The following is a 22,831-nucleotide window of genomic DNA, read 5'->3' as shown; positions in this document are numbered from 1 at the left end:
TGGGAGCGGTTGTGAGTGGCAGGGAGACAAAAATTTTTGGCTAGACCTAGAAGGCTACAGTTTTGAGAGTAATGTTAGTAGATCAAGCTGCCTACTCAAAACTCTGTGTGGAGTTCACTGTTGTCCCTCACCTTGTAGCCCACTATCATTAATGTGAAAGCACTGTCAAATCCACAGTAGTGAATTTATACGTATTTCATGCTTATGCTATACTGAGACAAATAATTATCTAAGGTTCAGGGCAGCAGTAAACAAGACCATCTTTTATCACATTCTTAATGATCCTTCTGTAAGTGCAGATTTTGCAGCCAGCCGTGACTAAGATTTTTGAGTTTGGGATGCTCCTGTATTGACTATTGGACCTGCTGTTTTACAGTTTCTTTTTGTGTTTTGATCTTCTCCCTTTTTAGGGGTCCTATCCTGCCATGTGGAGCAACCTCTTACAAAATGCTGAATAGTTCCAGATTCATTAACACATGTGGATTTTGGTGGGGCTTGTAAAATATCATTACAGTCTTCCATTTATTTTGTAAGGGAGCCCTGAATGTCATTTGGTCCAATCCCTACTCAAAACTGGGCCGACTTTGAAGTCAGATGAGGCTGTTCAGGGTCACACCCAGTTGAATTTTGAAAGCTACTAATACTCTACCATCTCAGACTCCCGTTCCTTGGATTTGGATCTGTCTTTGTATGAACAGGCAGAGTGACCACTTTGAAAGAGGTAATATTGATGAGAGAAGATTCATTGTGCAAGCAGCTTGAGCAGTCTGGTTTTTTTCAATTGCCTGTAACTGAAAGAGGGGGCAGAAGGATCGTTTAGCAAACAGCCAAACAATTGAGGCTCCTTTTCAATATCTGCCCCAAAAGCTTACCAAGTGGAAAATAGCCTAGCTTCCAAGATGAGCTAAAAACCTCCAGTCAAAATGTGGCTATATAGAATATAGTATGTCCAGGAGATTTGTTGTGTATTTTGTTCAGGAACAATCTGTGGAACTTCCTAATTAATATACATCAAACACTTCTGCCACAAGTACAGTAGGTTGTTTTTTTTCTCCTCAGGCTCATAGAGTTTATTGAGATTACTCAAAAGGGGTTATTAGAGTGTGGAAGAGTTAACTTATTGATAAAAGGTCCCCAAATTCTGCAAATAGTTTTTAATTCTTTTCTATTTAATTGATAAAATAATATGAATGAGAGAGAGAGACATGGTCAAGTGACAGTAATGAAATAAAATATTCTTAAAATACATTAAGCTGTTCCTAAGTTTATTTAAGTACTGTCTGTTACTTCATGTTACATGTGAAAGCAGCACTTTTAATTCATTATTATCTCTTTGTGCTTTATAGTTACAATTTAGTGACAGTAAACGTAGAGAAACCCTAAAGAAAAACACTTGCCACATGGTAATTTCTAGTCTAGTGCTGTCTTAGGACAAAAATAGATACAAAGATTATTGTTTACACATAATAGCACTGCACTCATCCTGCAAGTCAGGGCTGGAATTTGTTCACAGAAGATATTCATTAAGATTAGATAATTTGTTTAAAAGTGGGGAGAGTCTATTAAGAAACTGCAAAGCCTTTCACATTTAAAGACGTTTAGTGGTATATAACAAGTAGATAGCTGATGTTTGGATAGTGTTTTGTATGTACAAAGTGTGACAGACTACTGGGCTCTGCTTTGGGATTTCCCAGTCCCATGTGGGTAAGTTTGTGATTAAGGGGCAGCTCACATCCCACGGCTCTGTAGGTATGCTGAGGAGCCAGGAAGAAGGGGAAGGAATAGTGGAAAGGATCTGCTTTGGCACTAATATAGCTTCGTTGATGTCTCAGCACTCCCTGCAGCCTCCTGAGGCCAAAGATATCTACATAGCTACTTCAGCCAAATACGCATCATTTTGAGAGCAATGATTTTATTCAGCATTCACCTCTGATAATGCCTTTTATCTTCTTTTTCAGGCAAGTGATTTCAGAGAGATGAGTGAATTATGTTGTGAAGTGCATTTGTTTCTTAAAGAATATATACTAGTATATGTAACCTTTAATAACCACATCAGTTTTGAAGAATTTCAAATGGGGAATCAGTGCCTCAATCTAGTGGAGACAATTATTTTTTTTTAAATAGAAAATTATGTTGGATTTCAAAATTGCGGTGGAGAATGCCATAGCAGGCACTATAGTTATACAATAATGAATTGAGCTTACAACTAGACAAGATTTAATATAACTAGCATAACCTAGTCAACTGCGGAAGGAAAGTGTAGAATTGCTCAAGTAACTCAGAACATGTTCTTAATGAACAGAAAACAGGTCATTCCTTTGCAATTCTTTTGACAAAATTAAGATGTTTGCATAACAAATGGCTTTTTTTTTTTTGATGAAGTGGTCCTGGTCCTGCAAACACTGGCTGAAGTGCTTATTTCTATATATATTGGAACTATGGATTTTGATAAGGCTACCTACATGGGCAGAGTTGAGTACTTATGTGAGCGTTTGCAGGATGAAAGATTTATTTGTTCCATTGGCATGAAGAGGTGTTTGTTTGCGTCCTCTTTACAGCTCCATGAATTTTTGATCTTTGACTTTCAAACATTTATGGAACAGATTCTTCAGTGACTTCTATTTGCTGATAATGTTTTTAACTGATTTGGTCTAGAAGATGTCTGGATACTTTTGGAACTGAGAATTTTGAGGAGCTCTAACAAAAATTATTTTGGATTATTTTTAGTAATGCATACGTCCTAACATGGGAGGAGAACTTGGGTGGTACTTGAGCTCCACTTTAGTACTATTAATTTCCAATACTTTTTCTTAAAAGGAGTATCAGACATGGATTTTTACCAGCAGCAGTCTTTCAAAGAAAGTGACAAAAATTATTTTTTATGTATTACATATTTCTTATCACTGCTCAAGGAAACCAGAAAACACAATATTAATAAGTATGTCTTTACCTTTTACATACTTCCTTTATTGCAATTGATAGTTCAAAATTGTGCATTGAATTTTTTCTTACTGAAGTCTTGTCTGACTACTTTAATTGTATCAGTTTGGATTCTTGAAACAGTCAATCACTGGAAGTGTTTGAGCAATATATATGACAGTTCATATGCATTTTATGCCATATCCTTTGAAAACATGCTAATAGGAAGGATGTTCTGGTGGAGAGGGCATTTTTGTGGGGGACTAAAGAGGTTGAGATGTCTCTACTGCAGAATGTGTAGAGATATCCTATCCCAGAGGTAGATCACATGCTAGAAGTAATCTAGTTCTAGAGGTGAGGTGAGGGGGTCATGTGGATGCCTCTTGAATGGAGGGTAGAACTCAACATAGAAAATACCTTGGGTTTTGCTCTCGTTTCAGCCACAATTTTTCTGTAACCTCTACAGTACTTCTCAGAATAAAGAGTGACAGAATTAATACCTTTGTGGAGATACACATCTGTTTAAGAAGATACAACACTAAAAATATTAAATAGTTGTAGCTGTTGAGCCCATGTGTTTATATTTTCTTTCAGTTATTTTTGTAAATACATCTTAAAAGAAAGAGAGCATTGGGGAGGGGGAAGTAAAGGGAGGGAGAATGAACAGTATCTGTAAAACTTCAGTGCTATTAATAGTGAAATTCCTGAGCTCTGCTGGAGAACCTTGACCTCTTTCTGTTGAAGCTAAACTATTTAAAATGTGTCAAGTTTTCCTATAAAAAACAGTTTCCTACCTTCAGCGTTTAAAATAAATTCTGTTTTTCCTGACTCTTTTCAGCTGATATTGATGATATGAAGATTTGCTATGTTTTACGAGGGGGTGACAATGCCACCAGTGACATCTTTCATTTCATGGTTGAAGATGGTGGTGAGTACTCGTAAGATCTGTGCTTTTGTTCTTAAAAGAAAATGAATTTAATTGAGGGAAGTCTATGTTACCTGCTGAATTATGGGTTTTGTTATGATCTTCCCATATTATGGACTATTTGTGGTGATTGCAAAGAGAGGTGTCGATAAAATGGTAATTGCATCTAATGAAAAAACACTTAACCTACTCTAGCAAGAAAGTGAAATTCTTTCAGTCTGATCAGATACCTGGGCTTTCTGCACTTTTAACTTTGTATTCCCTGTGCAGACTCTGTACACATAAATTCTCATAAGCCTTTTATCTTGAGAAACTTTCTAAATTTTGATTTACAGTTATGGTTGCCTACCTCTTTAAAGGTTCTAGCTATAAGACTATTCATATGGACGCATTGTCTCTGATGTACATGTATAGAGCTCAAGTTTTCATTTTATGTGCTTAACATAACAGAATCCTCAATGGCTTGTCAAGGATCTTTGTCAGGTAACTGATGTGAAAATTAGTGAATAATGTGAATATTAGTCTCCTGACTAATATTATTTTGTAGCATTGTGGAGGATGCAAAAGGAAAAAATAAAACCAAATTAAGAATACTGGCATATACTCACCTGAGGAAAAAAAATATGTAGTTGATATTTTTTTTTGTTTCTAAAGAAAAAGGAATGAACAGTTTAAGGAGTAAACAAAACACATTAACATTTTTAGTAATACCATCATTTTCTTATGACAGGTGTCACCACATGGTGACATTGTTCATGATTTTCAAGTTGTTCTTCTAGTAGGTGAACAAATACTCAGTCTTGAGGTGTTTCAAGGTTTCATGTGATGGGAGTAATTAAAGCTGAAGAAAGTTTGCTCTCAGCAAACTCATTAACATCAGTTCTTAAAACGGAGTTGCTCCTTGAGAACCAAACGTTTGTGAGACTTCTTTCCATGCTCTTTGAACAATTTCTAGTGGCAAATGTGTACTTAAAGCAAATTACACTTATATTCCAACTCTATGTCAAGATTTTTTTTTTTCATTGGAAGTCTGGCCTGCCACATCTGCTTCTACTTGGCAGAGTTGTAACAGCCTGTCTATTGTAACAGCATACTATTTTTTTCATAATACAAAGAATCATTATGATAATAAGGTACTTGCTGATTTTTTTGAGCCTTTGGAACTTTTGACGTTATCATCTTGCAGACTACTTAGCTAGATCGTAAGATGGTCTTTGCTTTCCTGAGGCTATTTGTTGACACAGTGAAAAATGAGCTGTGTTGCATTTCAGAATATTTCTGATTTTCTGCTTGACTGAAGATGGTAAAACTGCATTTAAAAGGGATGAAGTTGTGATCAAAACATTAATATTTGTGTGTCTGAAATAAGTCAAATTTACTAGCGGTGTCTTTAAAATCTTTAACAGGAGTGAAAAATCCAGCAATTTAATCTCGCTGTATTTCCACCCTGTTCAGAAAGGCATCAAAACCACTGTTTTGCTGCTCAGGTATATTTTGGCAGGATTTTAGTGGTACAAAGACTATTGTTTTAGTGGTTTTGATTTTAAGCCAGATCATTCTAAGAGACTACCTACAAGAGCTGAGTGAAAGATGCAGCACAGCGTACCAACATCTGCAGTAGGATGGCATGCTTCAGATTTCTGTCTCCTGTATCAGGAATTTTTGCAGTAGTACCAACATCTGCAGTAGGATGGCATGCTTCAGATTTCTGTCTCCTGTATCAGGAATTTTTGCAGTAGTAACAAGTTTGTGATGGCTACCACACCTACCTGATGCTGTAAATGAAAAAAGTGGCACTTTACTTAAGCTGAATTGTGCCACAGTCCCTAAGTGGTCCCATTGAGATCAGGAGAGATTTCAAAATTTGTTTCAATCAAAGAGTGTTTGTTCATATTATTCAGCTAATGTTATTTCAAATAACTAAAAAAGAAATTAAGGCACATCTTGCAACCCAAGTATTTTATATCTTCCAGTTTTCTCATGTCTCATCAAGGGGAACCTACAACACCAGTCCCCGCTCTCTACAAATAACATTAATTAGAAAGTTAATTTTGCCCCACACCTCTAGCATTGCCTGTAAAATGCTCTTCTATGTGTCTTGAAATATTTGTTCATGGTCTATGAACTGGAAACAGGAGAAGAAAAGCATGACTTTCTCTCATCTTTTCATGACTGATCTGCCCCACTCATTATACCATGACTGAAGAGAACAAATGCAAAAGATCACTTGTTAATCTCTTAAATAATGGTAGTCTGATTGGGGCCTGAGTCTGTTATCTCAGGCAGTTGCATGGAGGCCAAGTACAAGGAGTCAACGACTGCTCCAGTGTGAATTTTGTCGTGGATCTGGAATTTTGTTATCCTCTTACATGTGGCTAGCATTTGTGGTAAGCAACTTAGGGCAACAGCAGACGAGATGGCTAAGGGAGAGGAAAAGAGCCAGGTCAGCGGTCTACCAGCTTTTGCCTGGCAGTTTCTCACACCGGGAATAAGGCGAGTGCCATGCAGCACACCAAATTGTGACCTAGTGTCCATGTTTCATGAAAACATGAAATTTGGTACTAGGACAAACTTGTTTTCTTACTGGCCAAGGGAGAAACCTGCAGCCTAGGCAAATGGAGCATAGCTCAGGGCTTATGGATGTCTCACGATAACTTTCTGAGTATAACTAAAGAGAACAGAAATGGGCTCAAATATGAAGAGAAAAGAAGGCCATTTAAGAATAAAAGGAAAGAAGGCCTTCAGAACTGTGATTCAGAGGTGAGAATATAGACGTCCTGTATTCAAACCAAAATTAGAGGTTTCACAAGAAAGAACTGGTTGAGGATTTAAGCTCTGAAAGAGTCTTATTATCAGCATCAGTTACTTGCATATGTATAGCTGTAGTGCTTTTCTGGCTTTAAATGGCATGTTTCATAAGAGTAATTTAAAAGTGAAATAAATTCAACACAATTCAGCTGTTTATCAGCACTAATATTTTTAAAAGTAGAAAAGATTTTAATTCTTTGTGCTTAGGGATTTAGCCTTAAAATGATCTGCTATAAAGTGGGTGAGCCATTGCATTTCTGTTATACTTAGAACAAGAAGACACTAGGATATTGGATGCTGCTGAATTATCTGTGTGACGTTTTGAAAGAAACTACCGTAGTTCATATTAACAATTTGCTTTCTGTTTTGTTTTCGATTTTGATCTTAAAATGATAATGTGGAGACTTGTTGATACTGAAAAACTGCTGAGCCCATTTTAGCAAAACCTTGAAGAAAGTATGGAATTTTGTTTTTCACAAAGGTTGCAAAATAGTTCCAGTTGAATCTCTTTCCTCAGCGGTGGCCTCCACATTTCATTAACAAGGTGGAGGAAAAAACCTCTTCTTAGCAAGGACAAGTATGTGACAGTGGTGAATCTTGGTGTTTATATTATTAAATTCTTAATTAAATTATTAGTAAAGGCACCAATACTACCAGAAGGCAGGGAAAACAGGTTGGTTTTTTTTTTTTCCTGTGGGGAGGTAAAAAAAAATTGAAATCCAGACTGATAGTTGAACTCCAGGATGTACTTGCAGTATATAAATTAGCACACTCTTGAGAGACTCACTATATTGAATAAAGATCCATCTGAAAATGCTCCAGCCTTTTAATTACTGAAAAACAGACTCACAGAATAACTTAAATCTGATAGACTTATTGAGAAACAGCAGTGTCTGCAGAAACTTCATATTACTGAAAGCTTGGGAAAATGGGTATGTATGGCACTGCCAAATATATGCATAGTGTTGGTGCTTCAGCTGTGCAAAATGGCACTCATCTGTACGGAATGAACACTGACACAGAAATTAGCTCTACTGTGTTGAGCTTTTGTGCCTGTTTCAGAAAACTGCACACTACAGTTTCACACTACATCCCTTGTGAGTTATCTGAGGCATTTTTACTCTTTACATAAGAAACTAGCACTGAGAATGCACAGTTAAAACTGAAGTCCATCGCTTACCTTCAGTTTATGCCCTCCTTGTCTGTTTTTTAAATGTCACTGCAGTAAGTCATATGATTGAAAAAGAATATGGATCTAAATGCTCACCTATCCAATCTGTAGAAGATACTTTCTCATTAAATGTGCAGTTTCAAATAATGTGAAACTGGTTGAACCGGTTTAAGGCAAATTTTTGGCCAGATTCTGCTGATTGTATGTAATTAAACAAACGTACCCCAAACCTGGCACTAAACTCAAAGCCCAGCTCAGACCCCATATCTCCAGAGGCAGTATCAGTCGAATACATTCCTTTGCCCAGCAGTGGGTATTGGGACTGGGGCAGCAGTACTACAGCAATAAGCTGAATGCCAGTTGAAGAGCAGAGCTTCTCTGTAAAGGACTATTGTTGTCCTTGTTTTTGCTTCACACAAGAAATATTCTTTACTTCATTCAGCTTCAACGTTCAACTTCAGACCGTGTAAAGTCAATGAAGGAATGGTAATGTCTTCTAAATAGCAATGTGCTCCTAAATATTTTTAAAATATTACCTTGTTCTTGACTTGCTTGTTGCTTGGCTAGTGCTCTCATCACAGTAGCCTGCCTCGCTTGCTCCTCCTCCTACCCTATCTGTCTTCTGAAGCTTGGGAAACCATCAGCCAGGACTGTAGCACCCTCGTAAGAAATTTATGTTATGTGCCGCAGTATTTTTTTGTTGCAAGAGGCTGGTGCCATACTAACAATGTTTTGCATTACAGAGTCAGTTCCATTAGATTTTCCCGTTTTGAGGAAAAAAAAATCTGGTAATGCTAATTTGGCCCCAAACATTGTAAAAACCAAAAAAGATTGTGCAAGGGGGAAGCCCATTTCCTGTTCAGCCTTAATTTGAACCATAATCTGTCCCTCCCTTACCTAACTCCCTTCTCTGCTCTGCTTAAGTGAATCACCCAAACTGCTTCTTTAGGGCTGCTAAGTGATACCTTGCAGTACAGTGCCTCAAGGGTAGAATGATTTCAAAGGGGAAGTAATGACAGATTCTCATGGCTGTTTTAGGAATGTGAGGATCACTAGGGAAGGAAAGAAACAAGATTTTTTTTTTTTTAAAGTCAAGCTCTTTGCACAGCTTTTCTGACTTAAAGCCAAAGCATTGCAAAGCAAAGGCTCACCAAAACTGATGATTTACATAATTAGTTAAATCTCATTTAAACTTTTAGTTAGAGATCCCTAAATGCCTTAATACAGCACTGCATTTTTCTGTACTAACATTTACTTAAATCACCACTGAAGGAAGAATCTTTCAAAAACAATTCCCTGAAGTTAGCTTTCAACCGTAATTTCTGGGAAAACTTCATAGACTTTTCCCCAATATGTTTATGCAAGAAATTATGTTAATTAAAGAAGCACTGTTCTACTGCTTAGAGAAAACTTTCGTTAACTTGGAGAAATATAATTATTTTATCTGTCATCCTTCATTGTACTAAATAAAAAATATAGTTTTAGGAATTTCACTGCTCTAGTAGGCTTTATTAATTTGTGAGAGGATAATATTACACTCCTGAGCATAATCATTAAACCAAAACAGTTGTCAGTGCTGCTTTTCGTAGCCATGACACTGATGTGTTTTCCTGGGTAAGCTATAATAATAGTGTAGGAACAGGCATTTTGGGCTAAATATCTGACAGTTCTTAAAGAAGCTGACTGGTAAAGTATCATTGGGAATTATTTGCAGCATCCTTACTTGACCTCACATATGGCATTTGGGCACACTAGTCTTGGCAGGAAACATCAACTGCATTTATCTTTGGCTTAAAAATGAGGGCATCACATGTTGGCGGTACGCTTGCCATCATTTGCCAAGTACTGTATTGGATTCTGGTCTGTTGCCAGGCTTGTTGCTGCTGTTTTGATTTACTCTAGGTTAGTGCCCAAACAATTTTCCACATGTCACATTTCTTACTGTAAGTATTACCAAGGGTTTTAAATAGCAGTTTGACACTACAGTTTATAAGAAAAAACCAACCCAAACAAAAAAACTCCTCAAAATAAAACTTGCTGTAAATAAATTAGTTCATGGAGATGTTGTTGTGAATGTGGCTGCAAGGTCACAGCAAAATTAATATCTGTTAAAGTACACAGGAGTAGCTATTCCTTTGTATAGAGATGATTATATGGGTCATATAGAAAGTCTACTACAGGCCTTACTAATCTCAGTCTAAAGATTTTAATTGTCTTCTATACCAGTTATATTGATTTCTTTGGACTGATGTTTTTGACTGACTGCAGGAAATTATTGAATTTTCTGTTTTAAACTTGAACATCATCTTATCCTCCAAATATATACGTATAAAAGAAGATCTGCTTTATCCAGACAAAACAAAATGGTTTTTGGAGAGGAAAAAAGGTAGTTGTTTGGTTCAGCAAGATAATTTTTGTTTGGTTTTGATTACTTGGGTTAAAACAGTGGTTTTAGCCAAAAGCAAAGCTTTCCTCTGCTCCCCATCCCAGATTATTTGTCATTTTTATCAAAAGCAAAGCAGTGTAATTGAAGGGGTGAGTTTAGGTACTGTTCTGGATTAGGAAAGGGGAGGCAATTGTGTTTTGAATTGCCTTTTATACAGAAGTGAGGGCACTTTGTCCAAATGTGGAAGATTCAGATGCAATTCCTTCTGTTATTTCAGTGGCTTTGAACCTATGCTCCCCATAATGTGCCCTCACTTATATTCTGGCGGGTTTTTTTATTCATTTTCTCATTGTCTCCTATGTATATGAATTCTTAAATACTTTCTTGAACATAGCCCAGACTCTGATGTTCCACTCTCCAACTGGCTTCACAGGGCAAACAAATTCTCATTTTTTGTGTATGCTCCTCACTTCTTTTTTTCCCCTATATTTCTCCTTTTCTGCTAAAACCTGCTACATTCTACAGAATAAAATGACTTGAATAGACTGATTAGGAGCAGTGGATTCCACAAAAATCTTTAGGCTGGTGGTTTAGATCAAGGTTTAAGGTGGGGAGATTTTGGTTCCAGTTCTCTTTGAAGTCAGTGCCAAATAGTCTTGTCTTCCATGTAGAATGAGCGTCCCAACTGCTCGGTTGGTTAGATAGAAGGGAAATCTCTCCACACCATCACTGGTGATAGGTATTTTTCTATTTTTAAGCTAAGATCACTTGCTGAGTAATCACACTTTTAAAGAACAAAGTATTCACCACAAGATTGACCAGCTCAGCTCTTGGAGCTGAATCCTGCTTGCTTTAGCAAGATGAATAGTGACATTGATTTCATTTGACCTGGTCCAGTGAGAGGCACAGAAGATAATGTTCAAGATAGCACTGTGAGTACTTTGCAGGCTTTTTACTTAAAAATAATTCACAATTCAGCATTTATATTCTTATGATACATAGTAAGGCCCAGCTAGCAGCAAAAGAAGCATGACAATGAACACTAAAATTAGGCCAAAATGCAAGAATTAAAGGGATTAAGGAGACACACTAGGCTTAAGTGAAAGAATTGAAAACTCTCAGGAGTAACACTGATTGGCAGTGACATGAGAACCTGCAGAAAGACACTAATTCCTGAAGTGAGCTATAATAAGCCTGTGAAATGATATTGGTTGTTGGTTGCAAAAATTTTTGATTCAGACAGACTAAAGAGGTCTAGAGAAGAATGAAATGAGAGAAGGAACACTGGCTGCTGTCAAGGAACCCTACTCACAGTGTCTGAGCTTGTTTTATTTCCCAGCCTGTTTTCACTGAGGGATTTTAAACAGCCCTCAGGATGAGTTTAGCATTTTTCACTCCACTTGCCGGTTAACCGTATAGACCCTAGAGTTCCCATAAAGGTTCATTTGATGAGTAGATGAAATGTTTCTCGGAAGTTTCTTGATTTCTTTAAAAATTAGATTACTATATATGCAAGAGGGATACACACATCTGAAACAAACTGCAGATATGTGACAGTTTTCCACCAAGAAAAGTTACAGAGTCTTAACCTATGGAGATACACGAAGAATCAAGTTAAGTTGAAAATGGAGAAAAGGTAATGAAGGCATACATTGTCATCAAATATTTGCAATTTGTACATCTTAATTTACAACATTCTTGCTATTGTAAGAAACACTTTCTATAGCAGTATAGCTGTGTATCAGCAAACACAGGATGGATTTTATTGCTTGTTCAGGATCTTAAATAAAAAGCTTATTTGTATTACATTATGTAATTAACTTACATTTGTCAAATTGTTGCTGTGGGCTGGTAGGCATTGGGAATGTGCCGAAACTGAAACTTTATATAACCATTGAGTGATGGGGAATTAGAAGCCTGCCTGAAGAAAAGGGATCCAATATGCGTACGTAGCCTTTCTAGTACCAAACAGTTACGATGAAGAGCAGCCATAGCAAAGAGTTTAGATGTGTGCTGGTTTAGCATCACTTAAGCAGCACAGGGGAGCTAGTTCAAGGCAAAGAGCTCCCTTTGGAGTTTTCATGTGGAAGTTAGAATTCTCTTACTCTTAAAATGTGCAGTGCACTTGGGGATCTGTCTTCTGACCTCATCTTGCAAAGCATAACGTGTATGAGATTGTGCAGGCTGAAAAGCAAGTCTGCTGGAAAACAGAACTATAAGAATTGGTATATTCATTTATTGTGTTTGCCTTGCTAAATCTTACAATATAAGGGCCATTCTTGCCTTATCAAACTCTTTGTGTACTTTCTGGGAAAAGGAAGACTTTAGTTTTATTTCATAAGCCCAAACTTTTCCCTGAAGTTATATGACCTGTTCTTTATAATTGACATTGAAGAATTTAAGAAGAGGAAGTTAAGAGCCAGGAATAATACAACCAGAGTGAAAATCCTGTTAGAGAAAATTAATGAATTAATATGACCTGTGTTGATTTTTGTTTGGGTTTGGCCTAGATGAGAATTTCTTAAGTCAGTATATTGTGGCTTGTCTTCCCTGCAGTTTTCTTCAGTTAATCTTTTTTTTACAGATTTAACTAATTAGGTTTTGGTTTTAATAGTAGAAAGAATTTCATTTAGCAGTAGGCCCTTAGGAAGCTCTTTGAAAAGACAGAATTTTTCTTTTTTTCCCTTTTCTGAAGAAGGATTTTAGCTTGTTTAAGTTCAAGTCATTAGTAAAACATTAATTCATTCAGCTTGATACAGGATTGCCCTGAATGTTTGCCAGGATTCCAATCTCAGTAACTTTTAACTTAAGTACCAGCATAGCACTTCTGTCACTCTGCTCTATAATGTGCATTTTATTCAAGACTGGAGGAATGCTGTTACCACACACCTTGCTGCCTCTGTAAAGCTTTGTAGTTAGGGTGGAACATAATAATTAGAGAGGCAATTGTTATGATACCTTTAAAGAAACATTTGAAGCCTAATTCAAAGCCCAATGCCTCCAGTGAGGCTCTTTGTGCCCAGATGTTTGTGGTTTGATCCTGCATTAGTGAAATCTGTAAGAGGTTTGTTTTTTTTTTTTTCCACTTACTACTGTGATGTTCAAGAGCAGGTTGTAGAAGATAAGATTCTCATAACTAATAGCATGCTATTATTTGCTATCCCTAAAACTACTTAACTCTAGAAGTTTTTATTTTAGGGCCCTCAAAGTATTTGATTTCTTAATCTGATGTCTCCTTTTTAGGCAGAGTTTGTGAGCTCAAGAGCCTGAGACACTGTAACCAGTTAAAAAAATTACTGGAGTGCTCTGTGTGTTATTTTAAGACTTTCCTGGGCTTTGCACTAAATTCATGCACTGTCTACACTGTTTAATCTTGGTAATGTCCTTTAAGCTGGATCATCATTATAGTAGTAGAGGATTTGTAGTACTCTATGCTCAAATGCATCCTTCCTGAGAGAACTGCACTGGGAGTCTTTTGGATAGAGATACAAAATCCTAATGAAGAGGATTAGGCTAGTCGTTACCTATTATTTTTTTCTGGTGGGTGCACAAGTGCATCACTCTCAGGTTCTTCCTCGGGGATGGGTGCTACAGTATTGTACATTTAAGATCCTAATGGCAGAACTTCTCTAGTGGGTGGTTTGAATGGGATTATGGCCTGGATTCATCCTGATCAAGTGGAGGTCGTTAAAGTGCTGAATTTATAGCCCTGATAAATTTAGGTTCCTTCTATAATAGGTGACAAAATGAAAGACACCTTGAGTATGAGTAGATTTAGATGTGGCACAGGAGCAATTGCTCTGAATTCTAATACAGTTTTGCCTATATTTCCCTTTTCATGTGTACTTAGAATTGCATAAATCATGTGAGTATTAGACAGGGTAGCTTTCAGCTCTGGGAAGATTTATAGGTTATTTGGTGAAATGGACATTTTCAAGCTTGTTGACTCATTTGAGCATTATGCTAAACATACGGATTGAGGTTGCCAACATGAGGTTGCCAATGTCTCACTTTTATTTAATAAGTCACTGCATACCGTATTCATTGCTGATACTTGAGACCTGTGCTCAGTTTTCTCTGCTGCCTGAGGAAACTTAAAAAGATATTTCCTACATAACTGCTGTAGCCTTTAGGCTATAGGGAATGTGAGGTGAATCCCTCTCATTGAAGCAGAGTAATTTTGTGTGGAATGAGTAACTGTTCACTGTCGAGCACAGGTCAGACTTTCTGTACAGCTGCATCAAAACCAGGCCCTTTTGGGCTTTTGTTCAACTCTCGTGAGTTCTCTGCTTCATTCAGCATGGTGGAAAAGTCTCTTCCTTTGTAGTCTTCCCTCATAGGAAAGCCTAGCTCCCTATTTTCCCTGGCCCCTAGGAGTTTACACTTATGCCTGTGTTGGGTATTGTCCAGTTAAATTTTCAGCTCTTTCCTCTCTTTGCTTTCTATCTCTGTCCAATCAAACTTTTTTTTTTTTTTTTCCTTCCCCTGTCCTTTTTCTACCTCCTGCTTGCTGTCATAGCCTGGTTGTACCAAGAATCATTGAGAGCTACTCAGATGGTTATCAGATGACTAGATCTGCTAGGGACAGAGGGATGGCTTTTCCTGGAAGAATTGCTTTTGGCACTGCCACAAATGAAAAACACTTGGGGGGGGGGGGAAGGAAAGAACTATGCTTAACCCTCGTCAGTATCACAGAATCACAGAATCATAGAATGGTTTGAGTCGGAAGGGACCTTAAAGATTATCTAGTTCCAACCCCCCTGCCGTAGGCAGGGACACCTTCCACTGGACCAGGTTGCTCAGAGCCACATCCAGCCCGACCTTGAACACTTCCAAAGATGGGGCATCCACAGCTTCTCTGGGCAACCTGTTCCAGTGGCTCACCACCCTCACAGTAAATAATTTCTTCCTTTTGTCTAATATAAATGTACCCTCTTTTAGTTTAAAGCCATTACCCCTTGTCCTGTCACTACATGCTCTTGCCAAAAGTCTCTCCCCAGTTTTCTTGTAGCCCCCCTTTAGGTACGGGAAGGTCGCAATAAGGTCTCCCTGGAGCCTCGTCTTCTCCAGGCTGAACAGCCCCAACTCTCTCAGCCTGCCCTCATAGGAGAGGTGCTCCAGCCCTCTGATCATCTCTGTGGCCCTCTTCTGGACTCATTCCAACAGGTCCACATTGTTCTTATGCTGGGGACTCGAGTTGAATGCAGTACTCCAGGTGAGGTCTCACATGAGCGGAGAGAGAGAGTACATGCGTGGGGAAGAATCCTTCACCCTTCAGACTAGCTGGAATACACAGACCTTAGGCGTTAAATTGAAGCTATGGACAGCAGTGGTTGAAAGGGCTTAAAAGTGAGGATTTGTAATTCTTAGCATTGAGATGTATCAGTCGGCCCCTAAGCTCAAATAAGTCTCATTTTTTCCCCCACTTGAAGACAGTTATAAGGTCATTTAGTAGTTTATCATACAGGTACTGTAGCAATAGCATAGCACGGTCCTGTGTGTCATTTTAAGATGCACAGTTACTATATGCTTTGTGCTTGTTTTCAAATATACTACTTCAGATCCATAGAAGGATCATAATTGAGCTAACCTCAAATAAGCAGGACAATTTTCACCAGCAGTGGCTCTGCCCTAAGTTACATAAGGCATAATTGTTAGATTTCAGCTTATGAAGAATGGGGAAACAGATCACAAAAGAAAAACGTTTTTAAAATTTATTTATTTAAGGAAAAATTACTATTTTCAGAAAAAAAAAATCTCAGTACTAATGCACTTTCTGCCTCTAAAGTATCTTAGCATATGTGTACCTGTTCCCTATTTAGCACACACACTCACCAAGCCACATCTCTACATCAAAGTACTGAGCCTGCAGTGATTCCCATGTTTTTGAATGCTTGATTTCTATATTTCAGCTGTGGTAGGAAGAGGCATAACAAGGGTCAGTGGTTGGAAGCTGAATGCCTAATAATTCAAATTACAGATGGGAATGTAGGGTTTTTTTACGAGTGAATGCTCATAACTGAGAGCAGATTTTCAAATAAGATCAAGCTAAATAATTGTAAATGCTTCTTTTAGTCTTGAAAGCTATGGAGCAGGAATCTATAGCAGTTCAACTATTATTGATGTTGCATGCAGCTAGAGTCAGCAGCAAAGCTCACCTGGAGCTCAGTGAGGAAAAACTGGAAAGAGAATATATCACTTGCAGGATAGTTCTGTCAATGCCATTCTTACAAATTGTATATCTAAGAAACAATCCTTACTCCTCTCTGATTCTCCTCCAAGATCCTTAAGGAAATTAAGAAGTGCTGTTGTGAAACTGGTAGAGGGACCTTTAAATATCATAGCTGAGAAGTCAAGAATTTAAAGAAGATAGGATGAAAGTTGGATTATACAGACCTTAAAATATGTGAATTGTTGTGTCTTTTTATGCAGTAACTAGTGATATTATTTGCTTAGTATTTTAACATACAATCTTCACCCTCTGCCACTCACACACATTCTTGTAAAGTATATCTTGTTAATCTTAATGTTATTTTAACATTTTTTCACCCCGGGGACGTTTTTACGAAAAATACTAAAAGTAAGCAGCACTTAAAAATACAATAAAAAAGAACACCTAAACCTAAAAAAAATTACCAGTCTTCCTGAATTTTAGAACAATCTTTTGCTTTTAACAATTTAAAAAGCTGGAAATTGCCAAATTGGATTTTATTTCTTATGTTCAAAACCATATCATGTGCCAGCTTTGTCTAAATAATATTATATATAAATGTAGGGGCAATATTTTTTAGAATTCCACTGTTTATCCTGGTCATCTTACCTAGATCAGGGTTATTCTGATATAATCAAATGAAATAACTCCATCCTTATGTAAATGAAGTTAGAGCAAGACTAGCCAACTTTCTATCCCCACCTTCCCTACAAAATGATTGCCGTAGAGTTTATCCAACCTGTGTCCTGCCTGATTAGTGTGTTGCTCAGAAGAGTTCCAATATACGAGTGAGATGTAATGTTCATTGCACTGCTGGCTTCTCTACAGACGTGCTGTCACAAGATGCCAAATGGGGAGATACGGATGACTTTCTGCTATGATAGGATGACATAACTACCCACTCCTATAGCTCTCCAGTGGCCTGTGCATAGTTGTTTCACTTCTGCTTAACTAAGCTGACTTGAACTGATGGTCTGTAAGCTAAATGTTTTATAGACTTCTACAAAAGGACTATATATATGTGCGTACATATATAACAAGAACTGTATATAGTCCTTAAGCCAGCTAGCCTTTTTGAGTTTATATGGCAAGTACGTAGTCTAATGGGGTATCATTCTTTTCTTCTTCACTCCCATATTAGGCTGAGGTTGATTTGGGGAGTAGCATGGCTCACAGTTAAGTCTTGAACTTTGAATTCTTGACATGCCTGAACTGGCTTTCCACCTGAAGAAAAGCAAGTATTCCTTTTTCAGTGCTTAGCTTTGTGTAAACAGGTCTTTACCCTGACCTTTGCTTATAGATATGGTTATCCAGTCAGCTAGCTACACTGAACGGAGACAGAGCATACTGTTTCACACAGCAGTCAGTTTTAAAATATATTAAAAATGCACATTACTTCTATATAGAAAATACTCCAATTTTGGTGACAAATAACTATTTAGGGAGGAAAGATAGTCAGGGAATATTTTCAGACTTCTGCAGAATACTTTCTATGTCAGATTTTAGTCCTCACTGTTCACAGTATCTGAAACTACAGCTCTCCAGCCCAACCCACCTTTCCACTGTAGAACTGATAAGAGATTGTCAAGAAGCTGATAAACAGAAGCTTAAGGATTAAAACTAAAATGAAATATTTCAGGTGGTCTCAGTGCGAAGTGTTGTCCATGCGTAAATTCAGAATTTATTTTTTTGTTTGAGTTTTAGTTTTTTTGGTTTTTTTTTTTTCAAGTAGCGCTTTCTCTTTTAAAAGGTTCTTTTAAAATCCTTTAATTACTTATTGTGGAGTTGAGCAGTCCTTGCCTTCTTCCTTGCTACGGTAAAAAAAAAAATCACTTATTTTCCCCTCCGTAAATACATTCCCTCTGAGAATTCCCCTTTGGGCAGTGTTGTTCAGCTCCATTTCAAAATATAAGGCCATGTGCTAAAAGGCATTGTATAGGATACACAGGAGGAACAAAGGTATGATTAATTGTGTGTGGTAACATATTTGTTTTACTTCGAGCTAGCTGCATAGCTTAGAGTAGAAGCAGAAGCCATGGCACGAATTCTAGCATATGTTAATCCAAGCACAAACTCTCTGTACATTCTAGATATACATGCTAAATAAGTAACAAGGATTGCTAAAATCCACATTGAAATCCCTTAATTGCTAATGTTTGGGTGCTAGCTAGATCAAGCTAGCACAGGTACATTATCATATACTTGTATCTGAATTTTGCTTTGTAGACACGTCTTCTGTTTAATAGGATTTGGCTAAGTTTGAAGGGAGTTTGCAGCATACTTCCCTGGGCAGGTTTTTTTAAAAATAGAAAGTCTGAAGAGGCAATATATTTTAGTAGTCTGCTCATTTATTACGTGATAACAGAAAAAGAAATAATTATCCTCAATGCACAGCCAAGTTTTGCTCTTTCAAATTCAGATGAAGGATAAAAAGGTTGGAAATAATTTGTTTTAACATAGGTGTCCAAAATACGTGGTTCCAAATCTAATGCTAATTTTTGGATCCTTTTATAGTTAATGGAGTTGTTAATCTGATTAAGTAAGGGTGATTCATCTCAGTCTAAGAGAAGAGCTAAAAGATTAGTTGAATTTGTCTCCTGGGCTACTCATTTCTCAGTTTACAGTAAGAAGAGTCTGATACAACTAGAAAAAAATTTAGTCATCTAAAGATGAAAAAGGTGAATCTCAGTCCTCATCAATTTTATTTATAGGTGCAAGTTGTAAAAAATAGCATATAAAAGCAGTTTCTAAAGTATCGTCTGAATTTGGATAAAAGTATCATAGAAGGATAAGCTATTTAATCATTTTTTAACTATGTAGTATATAGTTGGAAGCATCTGTTTTTCAATATTTGAAGTACATGCTCAAACCAGTGTAAGCTCTCTTGCAGCGTAATAGAATCGCCTTAATAATATTCCTTTACCAAATATTTGCATTTGTGCATTCTATCGCTAAGTGTCTGACTGCAGTGATATCGGTGTGACCTTATAACTTTCTGTAGTATCCTAGCTAGCATAATAGTATTTGTCAACTTGCTTACTAATGCATTAATGATCGATCAGTCAGTGGTCATGGACATTATGAAAAGATAACTTTGTAATTCTGTAGTTTGGGCATATAAATATGTATGTCCTTGATATGTTCTATTTTGTACTATTTCATTGAACCTCTCAGGAATGAACTCATTGCCTTTAACTTGTATTGATTTAGGGTCTAGTTCCAGGCACTTGTATTACTTTATCAAAGATGTGAATTCAAGGCCAGGTTGGATGGGGCTGTGAGCAACCTGATCTAGTTGGGGATGTCCCTGCTCCTTGCAGGGGGGTTGGACTAGATGACCTTTGAAGCTCCCTTCCAACCCTAACCATTCTATGATTCTATAAAGGAAATATCATAGTGTCGGAAATCAATCTATCACAATAAAAGTACAAAAACAAAGACATCACTGAAGAAGTGATCAAGTGACCCATCTGCTGGATGAGGGAAAGGCTGTTGATGTGGTCTACCTAGACTTCAGCAAAGCCTTTGACACTGTCTCCCACGGTATTCTCCTGCAGAAGCTGGCAGCCCATGGCTTGGATGGGTACACTCTTGGCTGGATAAGGAGCTGGCTGGAGGGCCGGGCTCAGAGAGTGGTGGTGAATGGAGTTAAATCCAGCTGGCTACCGGTCACAAGTGGTGTTCCCCAGGGGTCGGTGCTGGGGCCTGTCCTCTTCAATATCTTTATTGATGATCTGGATGAGGGCATTGAGTGCACCCTCAGTAAGTTCGCAGATGACACCAAATTGGCTGGGAGTGTGGATCTGCCTGGGGGTAGCGAGGCCCTACAGAGGGATCTGGACAGGCTGGAGAGCTGGGCTGAAGCCAATGGGATGAGGTTCAATAAGACCAAATGCCGAGTCCTGCACTTCGGCCACAACAACCCCAGGCAGCGCTATAGGCTTGGGGCGGAGTGGCTGGAGGACTGTGTGGAGGAAACGGACCTGGGGGTACTGATTGATGCTCGGCTGAGCATGAGCCGACAGTGTGCCCGGGTGGCCAAGAAGGCCAATGGCATCCTGGCTTGCATCAAAAACAGTGTTACTAGCAGGAACAGGGAGGTAATTGTCCCCCTGTACTCGGCACTGGTGAGGCCGCACCTCGAGTACTGTGTTCAGTTTTGGGCCCCTCACTGCAAGAAGGACATTGAGGCCCTGGAACGCGTTCAGAGGAGGGCTACGAAGCTGGTGAGCAGGCCTTATGAGGAGCAGCTGAGGGAGCTGGGATTGTTCAGTCTGGAGAAGAGGAGGCTCAGGGGAGACCTTATAGCTCTCTATAACTTCCTGAAGGGAGGTTGTAGTGAGCGAGGGGTCGGCCTTTTCTCTCGTGTAGACAGTGATAGAACTAGAGGCAAGGGTTTCAAGCTGCGCCAGGGGAGATTCAGGCTGGACATTAGGAAATATTACTTCTCAGAAAGGGTAGTCAGGCACTGGAATGCACTGCCCAGGAAGGTGGTGGAGTCACCGACCATGGGGGTGTTCAAGAAATGTTTGGATGTTGTGTTGAGAGATATGATTTAGCTGAGAAGTATTGGTGATGGTTGGACTGGATGATCTTTTAGGTCTTTTCCAATCTTGATAATTCTGTGAAGCAAGCCCCGTGAATACTTTAAATTAAAATTAACATTAAGTTAAATGAATTTTACTGTTAAATTTAACTAAACAGTATTTAATACTAATAACAAGACTGTTAACATAAAACAAAAATAGAAATTAAAAAAACAGGTAGCTGATCTTCCCTGTAGTGTAGATACACCCATAGAATAAGTCTACAGAATGTCTGCATGTGCAGTGAAGTTGTTCACCTCAGTTGCTGAGTTCCTGCAAAATATATAGCTCTTGAACATTGCTAAGGACTGACATCGAGGTGTTTTTTTTATAAAAGAGACAATGAAAGAATATGGTGACTGTAAAGAACAGTGATTGTTGAGCAGGTTTACGAGGGATCATCATATACCATTTTTCCTTATGCAAGGAGAAATAAATTTTTAAAATATTTTAAATTTTAAGCACAACATTGCTTTACACATTTTACAATGAAGTCATTAAATGGTTTTAAAAGACTGGAATTTATAAGGAAGTATGAACTAGGATACATCTTTTGGCTGTTAATAATACAGGTGTAAACTGAGAAACCCTCCCTGGTGCCGTGGTACATCACGGTCATTGGTGAAAGTTAGAAAAAAAGTTGCTTCTATGCACACAGTTTCACAACTCCCACATAGAGTTTCCTTTGATGAAATTAACATTGTGGAAAAAGTTAGGTGTGGATCACGTAAAAAACCACTAAATATTGGGCCCAAAAATCGAAACTCTGTTTAAAAAGAGGAATAAAACTGGACCTAAAAGTAGACATGCAGACTTGTCTGATTTTATCATTTATCAAAGGCTGAGTACAGTTCATCTAGTGTGTCTTCTAAATTACTTCTACCTAATCCGTTTAGATAGTAATTTCAGTGCATTTTTTTACAGTTTTAATATGTGTTATTCGTAGAACCAAAATTCAAGTTCTGCATTTCACCTTTCCTGGTGCTTGGAGATGATCATGGTTCCACTTCATTTCTCTGTGAACTTAATTACTGCAACATATGCAGAAGATATTGAGAACACTTTTAATAAGTAGATGGAATTAATAGAAGTAAGATTATGTTATCTTTTTCTTCACTGTGAATTTGGCAAACCACTTTCATTTGCAGTGGCCGTTCCTTTTATCTAAATAGTTGAGAAAGAACAGAGAGATAATTTTTGGTGGAGTGAAATACCGAGAAGTTGTGATTCAGATAAAATAAAATGCTTAGAGGTGCAAGTAAAATTTTTATCTACTATATATAATCCTTTAATACACCAAGTGATTAGAGAAAGTAGGGAGTTCAGCACTGAAGATTACAAAATTGATACAAAAGTACTGCAAATGCTTCTTTATAAATATTTAGCTACATTTTTTCTAAATACTTGTGTGAGTATGGAGTGTCTTGATCATGTCTGTTTATGCACGTGTGCATACAAGACCTGCAATGAAACTATTAGCTGTGAAGTTAAGGAAACAAAAGCATTATGTTTATATTGAATATTCTGAATATTCTCAACTTTTAGATACAAATAAATAATAAAATTAGAAAAGAATCTAGTCTTTTTGTGTCTCTAAGTGGAGAAAGGATGGCTTTAAGATGAAGTTGTTAAAACTGATTTTATTCCTAATTCATAGAATCATAGAATGGTTAGGGTTGGAATGGACCTTTAAAGGCCATCTAGTCCAACCCCCCTGCAGGGACACTTTCTACTAGATCAGGTTGCTCAGAACCCCATCCAACCTGACCTTGAACGTCTCCAGGGATGGGGCATCCACCATGTCTCTGGGAAACCTATTCCAGTG

General features: G+C 37.8%; 1 protein-coding gene across 1 annotated transcript in view; it reads left to right on the top strand.

The window, feature by feature from the left end:
• The window catches only part of FREM2 (FRAS1 related extracellular matrix 2), a 136,549-nt gene that overhangs the window by 6,369 nt on the left and 107,349 nt on the right, over positions 1-22,831 (top strand). The window contains exon 2 of the mRNA XM_086742026.1: positions 3,758-3,847. Coding sequence (XP_086598152.1) covers positions 3,758-3,847 — 90 coding nt within the window. The remainder of the gene's footprint in view (positions 1-3,757; positions 3,848-22,831) is intronic.

This window comes from Chlamydotis macqueenii, chromosome 1 (genome assembly GCF_036417535.1).
Source record: "Chlamydotis macqueenii isolate bChlMac1 chromosome 1, bChlMac1.mat, whole genome shotgun sequence".
In the NCBI taxonomy this organism is placed as follows: domain Eukaryota; kingdom Metazoa; phylum Chordata; class Aves; order Otidiformes; family Otididae; genus Chlamydotis; species Chlamydotis macqueenii.
The sequence above is the reverse complement of the archived record's forward strand: the minus strand, read 5'-3'. Positions and strand labels throughout refer to the sequence as shown.